This window comes from Pan troglodytes, chromosome 3 (genome assembly GCF_028858775.2).
Source record: "Pan troglodytes isolate AG18354 chromosome 3, NHGRI_mPanTro3-v2.0_pri, whole genome shotgun sequence".
Classification (NCBI taxonomy): Eukaryota; Metazoa; Chordata; class Mammalia; order Primates; family Hominidae; genus Pan; species Pan troglodytes.
This window is the reverse complement of record NC_072401.2, coordinates 171,401,850-171,414,528: the sequence shown is the minus strand read 5'-3', so window position 1 is coordinate 171,414,528 and position 12,679 is coordinate 171,401,850. Positions and strand designations below refer to the sequence as shown.

The window sequence follows — 12,679 nt, the reverse complement described above, 5'->3', positions numbered from 1 at the left end:
GCAAATACTTGTTAGTGTTGGATTCTTTTGGTTTTTCAGCTATAGATTTCAGAGTAAGTTAATGACAAGCTGGAAGATTTCTGGTTTGGAGTAAATGAGAATTCTATAGGAGTTTGTTCTTATGGCCTCTGGGGAAAAAACAAAAACAAAAAAAATATTTGTCACTGGAATGAGGGCTCCCCAGTCTCCTCCAGCCTCTCACCATTTGTCTGCCCATGCTGGTTCATCTGAATGTTCTAAGCTAAATGGAGAACTTGTTATTCCTTAATAAACTAGCACTGGTAATGAAGTACCTTAGTCTACTTAGGCATTAAATCCTACTTCAGTTCCTTCTCTGATCTTGATTCAGCTGCAGGGGTGATATTTGTATCAAGCTGTAGGCACTCTTTAGTCCTATAGACTGGAAAGTTTCTTAAAACATACATTTTAATGAAACCCATTACAATATGGCATTTTAAATATTAAGATTTTATATTGCCATTTACCTTTCTGGTTATCACAGGAAGCTTCTTCCACTTTGTGACTAGGAGGAAGGGTAGCATTTGTAACCTAGTTAATGTATTTCTAATTTGTTTTGACTAAAGTCTGAGCATCCGTACACATAATAGCTGTTAGCAAATTATTTAATCAGTCTTTTTTTATTTTTCTACCACAAGCTATGATTTATTTCAGAGGAGATTTTCTTAATTCTTCCCCATAAAGAAGATATGATTGAGGTTTAAATTTCATAGATATTTTTGTCCTAGACCCCTCCCCTATGAAGTTTCATTTTAGTATTTGTTTTTTATACAAAAACAGCTGGTAAAAACAAAGACAAAAAAGAACTTTCAAGACAATCATGTTTTTAATCCTCCCCTGTTAATGACTATACTTTCAAACCCTTTTCTGTTATATGCAAGGTTGTTCTTTTATTGTTTTTGTGAGATCTTCATTGAATTCATATTTTTCTACTGAAGAATTCAATTCCACTAGTATATGTGAGTTAGTGGCTTTGTCCTTGTGTGTGAGCGTAAGCATATTTCCACTCTAGTATGATAGAGCACTGTGCAGCACACTAGAAATCAGTGTTTTTATACTGATAGTAACTTAGCATACTTTGGAATGCAGAGTCTTTATGAGTTATATCATTTGACTCCCTACAACAAATCTGCAAAGTTGGAATTATCCTATTTTATAGATGAGTAAATTGAGGGTTATAGAGGTTTTGTGTCTTGTCCAAAATCTTAAATGACACATGTAAAACCCAACTTCATATTTTCCATATTTAGCATTCTTTCCACCCCATCTTCTTACTAATTGGCTCTCTGCCACTTCACCTTTTTCATACCTGGATTTCTTCATAAGGAACGTTGGTTAAATGATGCGTAAAATGATGGTGTGGCACTCCATCCACCTGTGATCCCATGCTTCAGGATGTCACCCACCCCTATACAGCTTTCCTAAATTTGTAATCTTATTCTTCTTAATTTCTTAATAAAATTACAATTCTGATGACTTCTTAATTGATTCCTCTTCATGGATAATTAGTACAGGTAATCATCTGTGAAAAATCTGAACATATTACCATCATTCTTTATGTTGTTCAGCCTGAGCTGGCAACTATAGCACTGCTGTCTTTTTCTTTCATTATCAGTGCTTTATGTCCTGCTTTTTACACTTATGAATATGGTATGTTTATCATTTCATATTGCCAATTTAAGATCTACCTCATAATTTTGAGCGGCTGCAGAATACTGTGCTTATGGTCAAAGTTTGGGTTGCTTAAGATTTTTCACAAACACAATCCTGCCATAGATATCCTTTTATACCTTTATTCTCATACTTATCTGGTTATTTTTTTAGAAGAAATTCCTAGACGTAGTATTGCCAGGTCCAAAGTAGTTTGTGTGTGTGTATGTGTGTTTGTAGTTTTTCTTTGCTTGTTTCTAATTCTGGGGGGTTTTCTTTAGTCTTTTTAGTTTTTTCCATGCTGGTAGGTATAAAATTCTGCAGTTTTAATTAGCATTTCTTTAATTATAAAGGACGTTAAATACTTTTCTCTGTTGGCCATTGTATTTTTTTTTAACTGCCTGAACTCTGCCCATTTCTCTATCAGGGTTAGAATTAGTCTTTTTCTTACATGTGTTCTAATTTGGATGTTAGTCTTTTCCTTTGTTAGACTCCCTTATAGTTTAAAGACATTAATTTTTATTTACTGTTACATTTTGCAGATATATTTTATCAGTTAATTTGTCTTGTGTACTTGATTTCACTGGATAGACTTTTTATTTTTATATAGTCAACTCTTCTCTATCACAAAATTATTTTTTAAAATTTACCTTCGAGTAGTTTTATGGCTTTATTTTTTATTTATTTTATTATGCTTTAAATTTTAGGGTACATGTGCACAACGTGCAGGTTAGTTACATATGTATACATGTGCCATGTTGGTGTGCTGCACCCATTAACTTGTCATTTACATTAGGTATATCTCCTAATGCTATCCCTCCCTCCTCCCCCCACCCCACCACAGGCCCCAGTGTGTGATGTTCCCCACTCTGTGTCCAAGTGTTCTCATTGTTCAATTCCCACCTATGAGTGAGAACATGTAGTGTTTGGTTTTTTGTCCTTGTGGTAGTTTGCTGAGAATGATGGGTTCCAGCTTCATCCATGTCCCTACAAAGGACATGAACTCATCCTTTTTTATGGCTGCATAGTATTCCATGGTGTATATGTGTATGGCTTTATTTTTACATTTAATTCTGAAATCCAGCTGCAGATTATCTTGATAGAAAGATTAAGATAGAAGACAATGACTTCATTTTTTTCCCAAGTGGTAAGCAGTTGTCTGATAACTTCCTTTGAATAATCTGCCCTTTCTGGCAGCTTAATAAAGGATAATGAAAGAAGCAAGAGACTGGGAGAATAGGGAGATTAGAGAGAAAAAAATCTTTAAGATATAGAGACTTAGGTGAGAGGCCTTTAAAATTGGAGTTTGGTTTTTGGGTTGTGTCCTTCCTCTGCCTTGGAAACTTTTCATTGAATTGCACAAAGAAGTGGAATATTTGTACAGATGTTTTGCTAAGGAAAGACCTAAAAATAATGTCACTAACATGAGCTAAAGGAAGAATGGAAACTGGAAGGGTTATGGTGGTAGTTGTAGTTGGGCCTGTTTTTGTCTTTGAAGACTACCACTTAATAAAAGCTCACTGGTTATGTGATTTGCCTCCATAAAGGACACCACAAACCTAGAAACTGCCCTACTTTTGGGAAGTTTGCAGAGAAGCCTAAATATTCCAGGTAAAAATAGGGGGGTCTGAATTTGGCAGGATGGATGAGAGGAGTTCTGTCCTACCATATCTTCTTGCTGACAAGAACTATTTCTTACTCTTTTTCTTTTAGACCCAGGTTCCTCTGTGCTTTCTACCAGAAGGTACTTTGACCTTAGAGGAAACCGATATTTTGGCTTGCCTTCTAGGATGTATTGGGTTCTTCCTTAACAAATCAGGATGCAGACTTCCAAGTGACTGGCACAATTAAGAAAAGCCAATTATTTCACTGTTCTGTGATTACTTCAACTGTTTAACTTTTAGCTAATTTTCAAGAAAAAAATAGTGTTAAATTTTTACCCTGGAGTCCAAATTTACTGAAATAAAATGTGATTGAATGTTACATTTTGGCAGAAATGTTGAGGGTTTATGTATTTGGGGATTTTTTTTTTTGATGTCTGCTTACCATGATTACATTTTATTCTTTTCTTTAATGTAGGTTGTGACAAAGACCTTTCATGGTGCAGGCTTGGTTGTTCCAGTAGATAAAAATGATGTTGGGTACCGAGAGCTCCCTGAAACAGATGGTAATGTATTTCATATGTAAACATGTGCATATATGTTAATGCACATGAATAAAGGTTTTACTTATATTGGGAAGTAGGTATGTCCATACACCTTTTCTGACACAGTCGCTAGACCTTAGTAATAAAGAGTAAGCTTAGGTTTTAGAGTCAGTCATTCCTGAATTAAAACCGAGTTCATAGCTGTGTGGCCTTGAACAAATTATTTAACCCTGTGAAATCTTGTCTTTTTCATCTGTAAAATGAAGCTAATCATATGCACTTCATAAAGGAATTTGGGGTATAAACAAGTATTAAAATACTTAACAAAATGCTTGCCTCAGTGTTCAAAATTCAGTGGTTTTTTTTTTTTTTTTTTTTTTTTTTGAGACGGAGTGTTGCTCTGTAGCCCAGGCTGGAGTGCAGTGGCGCAATCTCAGCTCACTGCAACCTCCGCCTCCCAGGTTCAAGCGATTCTCCTGCCTCAGCCTCCCAAGTGGCTGGGATTATAGGCACCCACCACCATGCCCAGCTAATTTTTGTATTTTTAGTAGAGATGGGGTTTCAGAATTTTAACCCATTGCCTGCTTCTTGGGAACTATTTCGGAACCTTTGACATTACAGTCAACTTGCAAAGTAGTAATTATTGAAATTGTGTTTTTATGGTTCTTTGTGAACATTTTTTCATCTGCCTATAAAATGATTTAGCTTTCAGAAGCCCAAGATCCTGAACTACGTCATCTGTAAGTATAAAAACACTTTGAAAATGGACCACTGCACATAATCTAGTTATTGCTACATTAAACATCGAGAATTAAAATCGCTTCTCAACTCTTTTCCCCTTGTCTCCATTCCCTTATCGTGAACAGCCCTGCTGGTATTCCTTTATTGATCATCCTCTTCTGGGGGGATAAAACTTAAAGGGAAATCAAACTTAGCATCTTCTCAAAGAACCACATATTCCTGCCCAACGCACGTATTTGGCCATCTGTTTTTCAGAACAGAACTAACTAGCCTTGGTAGTTACCAGTCTCTGGGGTTGTGACCTGGACATCTGCATTTAAACCAGTTCTCTAAAGCAGTTCTTCTCAAATTTTACTGTGCAGAGTCTCCAGCCAGTAGGTAGAGATGTCTTAGATGGCAGCTATTCATACGGACCTGTTTTTGCTGTACCCCTGCCACTTAGAGGAGTGCCATAGGGAAGACGAATGTGGCTGAGCTGTCCAGTGTGATGGCCACTGAGTGCCTCACAGGTGGCTCCTGCAACAAAATTTGTAACTCGTATTTATTTTTTACCTTTTTTTTTTTTTTTTGTGACAGGGTCTCACTCTGTCACCCAGGACGGAGCGCAGTGGTGCAATTAACCTGTCTTGGCCTCCCGAGTAGCTGGGACTACAGGTGTGCACCACCATGCCTGGCTAATTGGTGGGTTTTGTTTTTGTTTTTGTTTTTGTCCTGTAGAGATGGGGTCTCACTCTGTTGCCGATGCTGGTCTCGAACTCCTGGGCTCACGTGATCAACCCACCTCGGCTTCCCAAAGTTTTGGGATTATAGGCATGAGCCACTGAACCTGGCCTGTAATTTTGTATAATTTTAATTAGTTTAAGTTTGTAAATTAAAACAGGATTAAATGTTTCTTACATTGATTATATGTTGACATAATACTATTTTGGAAATATGGGTTAAATAAAATATCTTAATTTCACCTGTTTTTTGTTGTTGTTGTTGTTGTTGTTTTAGCTCCTTCTCCTGCCCCACCTGTTTCTTTTTTCATGTGGATACTGGAAACAATGTAACCCACACTGTATTTCTCTTAGACAGGCTGATCTGTCCTATATCTCCTCTTTGAAGCCAGAGTCAATTAGTCTCTGATGGGACCATTGTGGGCACTAGCTACTGGTCAGTCTTCTGCTTCTACACTAAGTCATCTTCTCTTCGTGTCTCTGCTCACAGAGAGAGCTTTAAAAAGCATGATTACTATCTCGTTTGGGAAAGGTTGCGCACATTTGTTGTAGAGATGGGCAGTCTCTAAAGCTTTTGGGGTGATGGATGTTAAATTGTAGTGCCCTGGAGTAAAGCCTGTTACCCGGCGGTAGTTGTGGTTCTGGGGTTTTATATCCAAGTCTACTATTCTAGGCATTAGATCCTTCTGTATTTAATTAGTTTTGAAGTGGTAGCAAAACATTAAGACTGAAGGACCTAATCTTCTTGCTCTTGCCAGTGTCATTTGCCAAGAGGTATAACTGACTGGCAGTTTGTTAATGTGACAATGATTAGCAAATCACAACTAAGTTTGTTCTTAACCCTTTGAAGCTTCTCACAATAACGCTTTAACTTAGCAAATAAGATACGTTTTATTGAGCAATTCTTAAATGTCAGTGTCATGATTCACTTTAACAAGTGATGTATTTAATTCTCACCCAACTCTTTATTGTAGGTCTTATTCCCATGTTCACAAAGGAAATAGACTCAGGGTGCTTAGCATTAGTCAGTAAGGGCTCTGGTTTTCTTTTTTTCTTTCTTTCTTCTTTTTTTTTTTTTTTTGAGATGGAATTTTGCTCTTGTCACCCAGGCCGGAGTGCAATGGTAGGGTGTTAGCTCACTGTAACCTCCGCCTCCCAGGTTCAAGTGATTCTCCTGCCTCGGCCTCCTGAGTAGCTGGGATTACAGGCACCCACCACCATGCCCAGCTAATTTTTGTATTTTTAGTAGAGACAGGGTTTCAACCATGTTGATCAGGCTGGTCTCGAACTCCTGACCTCAAGTTATCTACCTGCCTTGGCTTCCCAAAGCACTGGGATTACAGGCATGAGCCACCACGCCCGGCTGAGGGCACTGGTTTTCATACTTGGTTTTCTGACTGTAGAGTGCATACTACTATCCGAAGTAAGAAGAGTTGCCTGCCTAGTTGCCTGATTTTTACCTTGACAGAACTACTGTAGCTTAATTTAAGTATTCTAGTTGATAGTAGTGGCAGGGATATAGTAAGAATTCAGCAGTGAAACTCCTAACTCATTAAATTGAGTATTTTGAGTAGAAACATTTAAGTCATCATTTTTGAATAGTTAACTTAAGGCTTCACTCATGTTCTTTAAGTTTGGGTTTCAGTTAAATGAAATTTCTGTAGAATGTTTTATTGCTGGAAGAACATATTTTTCCTTGTACTGATGGTGAGCTGAATATTTTCATCTCTGTTCTTCAGTGTTTTTCTAGCTTAGTAATTCGCATAAGTTGCTTATTCTTTTTAGTCCATATGTGACTTGCCAGGTGTAAAAATAGAAAATAAGATACTGGAAAGCGATAAACTTTAAATTCTTCACTTCCATACCCACCCTGATTTGTAGTGGCTGACTGGAGCACAGCGAGAGAGATTCTAAGGGTCCCAGTCAATCAGTTACACCCACAATTACAGGGAGGAACCACTTATTTTCCATCCTTAAGGAGGTTTTTGGAGAAAGCTTCATCTGTTTTCTTGAAATGATCAGCACTGATTTTTCTGAAGAAAGGAATGTCATGAAGCTCATGTAAAATAATTTAATTTGTAAAAGGTTTCAAACCAACAAATATGTCACTACTGTTTATAGATAGTTAGAAACGTAGGTGGTGCAGTTTGCCATTCGTTCAATGCGATACTGGTCCACCAAAAGTGGGAAAGGGAACAAAACACATTTTGTGACTGGGGTAACAGCATGTATTCTGTACTATCATCAAGACTGAACCAAATGATATTCATAGACTGGGGTTAAAAGCACTAGTATATAGTATATTTTTAATACCATCCTTGGTAATTTTTTTTTTTTTTTTTTGAGACAGGGTCTTACTCTGTCACCCAGGCTGGAGTGCAGTGGCATGACCACGGCTCACTGCAACCTGCACCTCCTGCACTGGGTGATCCTCCCACCTCAGCCTCCCAAGTAGCTGGGACTACAGGTGTCCACCACCAAGTCCAGCTAATTTCTCTATTTTTTGTAGAGACAGGGTCTCACCACATTGCCCAGGCTGGTCTCCAATTCCTGGGTTCAAGCAGTCCTCCTGCCTCAGCCTCCCAAATCCTCCCAGTAGGATTACAGGCGTGAGCCACTGCGCTCAGCCCGTCCCTGGTAATATCATACCTGATATTTTTCGTTAGTCTCATCAGAACGTTGTGCCTCATACATAGAATTTAACATCACCTATCATTCTGAAGTATCATTGTTAATGTTTTAACCAGTCTTCCTCTCCCCCAGTATGGCAGCCACCTGTTTGGAAATGTTTTGTTGGTTTGTTTGAATAATATCCATTCTTTCATTCTCAAAGAAGTACTGTTTGTTAAAAAGGACGTACAATTTGTCAAAAGGAAGTCTAAATAGATATTGTTCATACTTCCATCTCATTTGCGTCCTGAAATCTGATGTACATTAACATCCAGAAAGAATGAAAAAAATCTTGAAAGCCAAAATTGAAATGTTAATTTGTAAAAATATATTCTTTAGGTAAATATTAGACATTTTCTCTCTATTCTTACCTCAAACGCATGCTTGCCATACCTACTCTTCTCCCAATTTGGTGAAGGTTTTAGTTAAAGGTTTAATTCTGCAGTGATTTCTTGTCTCTTACATTGTTGTCTTTTTCTGGGTTTAGTTCACCACAAGTCACAAGTCAGTAATTTTTTTTAGCAAACAAGGTAGGACAGGGCAAAAAGAACAAATTTTGCCTACTTGGATTATTTTTTAATCCAGTTGTCTTAGTATCAGGACCTCGAAGGATACCCAGAATCTGATGCTGAAGTCCCTCAAATAAGTTGGTGTAGAATTTGCATAACTTACGCACATCCTCCTGTATATTTCAAATCATTTCTAGATTACTTAGAATACCTAATATAGACACTATGTAAATAGTTGTTATACTGTATTTTTAAAATCCGTATGTTTTATTTTTTTCCTGAGTATTTCAATCCGCACTTGGTTTAATCCAAGGATGTAGAACCCTCAGATACAGAGGCAACTATATAGTGCATGAACCAGGCTGGCAGACTTTCCATGTACAGCCAGATAGTAAATGTTTTACACTTTGTGGGCTACATAATCTATCACATTCTTGTTTGATTTTTCAACCATTTAAAAACGAAAAAAACTTAGTTTGAGGGCAGTTAAACACAGGGTGAGCCAGGTTTGCCCAAAGTTTGCCAACTCCTGGACTAGTCTGCTGAATCTTTAAAGCTTATGTAAACGCATGATGACCACCATGGAATAGACTTTTTAAAAAAATCATGACGGTATCTGGGCCCAGTGGCTCACGCCTGTAATCCCAGCACTTTGGGAGGCCGAGGCAGGCAGATCATGAGGTCAAGAGATCAAGACCATCCTGGCCAACATGGTGAAATCCCGTCTCTACTAAAAATACAAAAATTAGCTGGGCATGGTGGCATGTGCCTGTAGTGCCAGCTACTTGGGAGGCTGGGACAGGAGAATTGCTTGAACCTGGGAGGCAGAGGTTGCAGTGAGCCGAGATCGCACCACTGCTTTCCAGCCTGGTGACAGAGCAAGACTCCGTCTAAAAAAAAAAAAAAAAATCGTGACTGTAACTAAATCCTGTGAAATAGTCGTTAATAAAGAAATACTTGTTAACCTGTTTTTAAGCTTGAATCCTAAGTAGAAAAATTACCAAATTGCCATTCTAAATTAGAGTGCTGAAGACTACTACCCAAGGTGGCACAAGTTGTATTAGTACAAAGTCTTAGGAGGAAAAACCCTCTTTATAATCTTCTTACCTTTGAAGACTGATTCATTTTCTAACTATGTAGATAATCTTTTATATTATTGATTTCTTTCAGCTGACCTCAAGAGAATTTGCAAGACAATAGTTGAGGCTGCAAGTGATGAGGAGAGACTAAAAGCTTTTGCTCCCATTCAGGAAATGATGACTTTTGTGCAGTTTGCTAATGATGAATGTGATTATGGCATGGGGCTTGAATTGGGCATGGATCTCTTTTGCTATGGCTCACATGTGAGTAAAAAAACCCTCCACCTGCTACCCACTGCCACACCTCCCTCCTCTCCCCGCGACATACATCCACACATGAATACATGCACATTTATACCCCCAAATTCCAGCAGAGGTAAGATAGGGATTCAGCTTGTATTTCAAAATGAAGTTTTTGAAGTGATTTTTTTAACATACATGTCCTAAAAATGTTTTAAATTCATCTTATATTCTGGCAAAGGTGAATATTTGCATTCACTCAAAGGTGAAGATTATTTGCATTCAGGCTCACATTAAAGTGAATTTACTCATTAGACACATTATAGGGACATGCCTTCTTGCCGTGTGTGTACGTTTGGGGCTAGGTATGGGGGTGTGTGCACACACCTTAGGCTCCATTTCGTTTCCATTGTGGTGGGGGTATTTGTTATTGTGCTTAAATTCTTAGATGAAAAATACACTTTAAATTATTTAAGCTTTATAAGAGATGCTGTTTTACTGTTAACTAATTGCTCATTAAATAAGAACATTTTACTTAATAGCTAAACCAGTGCTTACTCGACCATAGTTGCCTGAAGATCAAAGAGGCAATAAGGTGTAGCCGATATGACCTGTTTCTGGGGCCAAACTGGTTGTAAATCACATCTTCCCAGTGTGTAAGATCGGGCAAGCTTTCCAACACCTTTGCATCTGTTTCTTTACCTGTAAGATATGTGTGCACATGTGCACGAGTGCATACCCACACGCAGATCATTTAATTCTCATTTAACCTACTTTGTAACCAAGTCACAGAGAGGCAAAGCATCTTGCCCAGGTTCACACAAGCAGTCTGGCTCCAGAATCAGTGCCTAAATCAGTGCAGTAATTCCCAAACTAAAATGCATATGACTCACCTGCAGACATTGTTAAAATGCACTCTATCGGTAGGTCCAGGATGAGATCTGAGACTGCATATCTGTCATGCTCCCAGGTGACGGTCATGCTGCTGCTCTACAGACCACACTGGGAAAAGCAAGACCAAACCAGTAGCTCTCCAGCTTTAGCGTGCATCAGCGTCAATGGGAAGGCTTGTCCAAACGCACACTGGCAGTCTTCCCACCCTCCCCAAGTTTGATTGAGTTCTAGGGTGGGTCCTGAGAATTTGCATTTCCAACAAGTTACCAAGTGAAGTTGATGCTCCTGGTCGGAGGTGTACATTTTGAGAACCCTGCTACAAACCATATTATACTACTTTTCTTTGCCCACCTCATAGATAGTTATCAGTAAAAATAATCAAAATGTTTAACAGCCAGAATGACAGTCATTGACCAATCCAAATAGTACTTGACCTGCTAGAGAGGCCCTAGCCATAAATAAGTAGAGCCATAAGATGTGAACCTGTGAATAGCAAACTTGCTTGTTGTGAGAATGAAATAACATGTATGAGTTATAAAAAGGTTTAGCACAGTGCTTACCGCATGTTAAGGGCTAAATGTTTATTATGATCAGCAAAAAGGTGGTATATGTAGATAATAGCAGTAATCTAAAATCTTTTGATAAGCCTAAGGCAGTGACTCTTAACAGGGATTGGGAGGCAGTACGTGTTAGGGATGGGGGAGAGAAGGAATTTGAGGATAAAGGCAATACGATCTGAAAACTCACTTTCAGCATAGCTATTCTTACAGAATTGAGGAAAATAAAGCTTAAACTTTTGCCTGGGAATACACTGGAGAGAATAAAAGGTATTTGTGGGCATTGTTTGGGGTGAGAAAAAGTTGATAAAACCTAAGGGAATAAGGAAGCTCAGATTTAATTTGGTTTTCTTAATTTTCAAGATATGCCATTAGTCATCTAGAGCAACAAGACTGCCTCTTAGAATGCCAGGCGCCTGTCCTTAAATTAGGTTCACTAACCACCTGAGGGTGTAGCTAAAATGATTTTGGAAGTAGCCTTTGTTAAACAAGTGCTTTGTTGATATATTTTCTGCTACTTATTAGGATATCTGCTATATTCTCTGCTTAATGTTATATTTTTATTTTTCAGTATTTTCATAAAGTTGCTGGCCAGCTTTTACCTCTTGCATATAATCTGTTGAAGAGGAATCTGTTTGCAGAAATTATTGAGGAGCATCTGGCAAACAGAAGTAAAGAGAACATAGACCAACTTGCTGCATGAGTAAGGTGGCTTTGATTGGTGTACAGTATTTCAAAGGACTAGTATTAAACTTGTGATTTTTGTTTTGTTTTTAAGGAATACAAAAAATAAACATTTACTAAAAACGTTTATAAGGTTCTTCTGCCTGGTTTTCCTTCTTTAATGTGCAAAAAAATGGCAGTCAAATCACCTAAATGGTGACCCTAATCACATTTTGGAGGACAATTAAAGTCACCCTCTGATAATGTCACAGGAAGCCACTGTCTAATGCCTGTGGCTATAACTAGACCATCCTTACAGAGTCCTGTTTCAATATTTATCACATGGGCAACTAAGAATATTTCTTCTGAGTCTTGAGTTAATAGCTGTAGCTTTAAGGATTGGGTTTATGGCAGGAGAAGAGGGGAACAGAAGGAAACTTAGGAGACTCATGACACTGCAATAAGCACTCTTCCAGGGTGCCTGACCCCAACCTACCCAAACTGCATTTCGAGTAGTAGCTCCAGGTGACTCCCAGTAAGTAGTCCAGTTATCCCATTAGGCATATTATTTTAAATCTTCTCTTGACTCAGCCATTTACTAATATAGCTTAGTATATTGATACATAGTATATAGTTTTAGTATAAGATAGTAATCAGTATACCATTACTTTAGATTTTAAAGTTTTTCATTGCACATGATTTCAATTGATGTTTAGTACGAATCTGCGGATAGCTGTGTTTTACTAGATCCAGATTTTCCTTAAACCGGATTACATGTCTTTCACCTTAAAAG

At 38.0% G+C, this 12,679-nt stretch overlaps 1 protein-coding gene across 1 annotated transcript in view; it reads left to right on the top strand.

Moving 5' to 3' along the window:
- The window catches only part of HPF1 (histone PARylation factor 1), a 28,605-nt gene extending 16,571 nt beyond the window's left edge, over positions 1-12,034 (top strand). The window contains exons 6-8 of the mRNA XM_003954487.5: positions 3,748-3,835; positions 9,624-9,796; positions 11,795-12,034. Of these exons, the coding sequence (XP_003954536.1) occupies positions 3,748-3,835; positions 9,624-9,796; positions 11,795-11,926 (393 nt within the window). The 3' untranslated portion in view covers positions 11,927-12,034. The remainder of the gene's footprint in view (positions 1-3,747; positions 3,836-9,623; positions 9,797-11,794) is intronic.
- Positions 12,035-12,679: the final 645 nt, after the last annotated feature.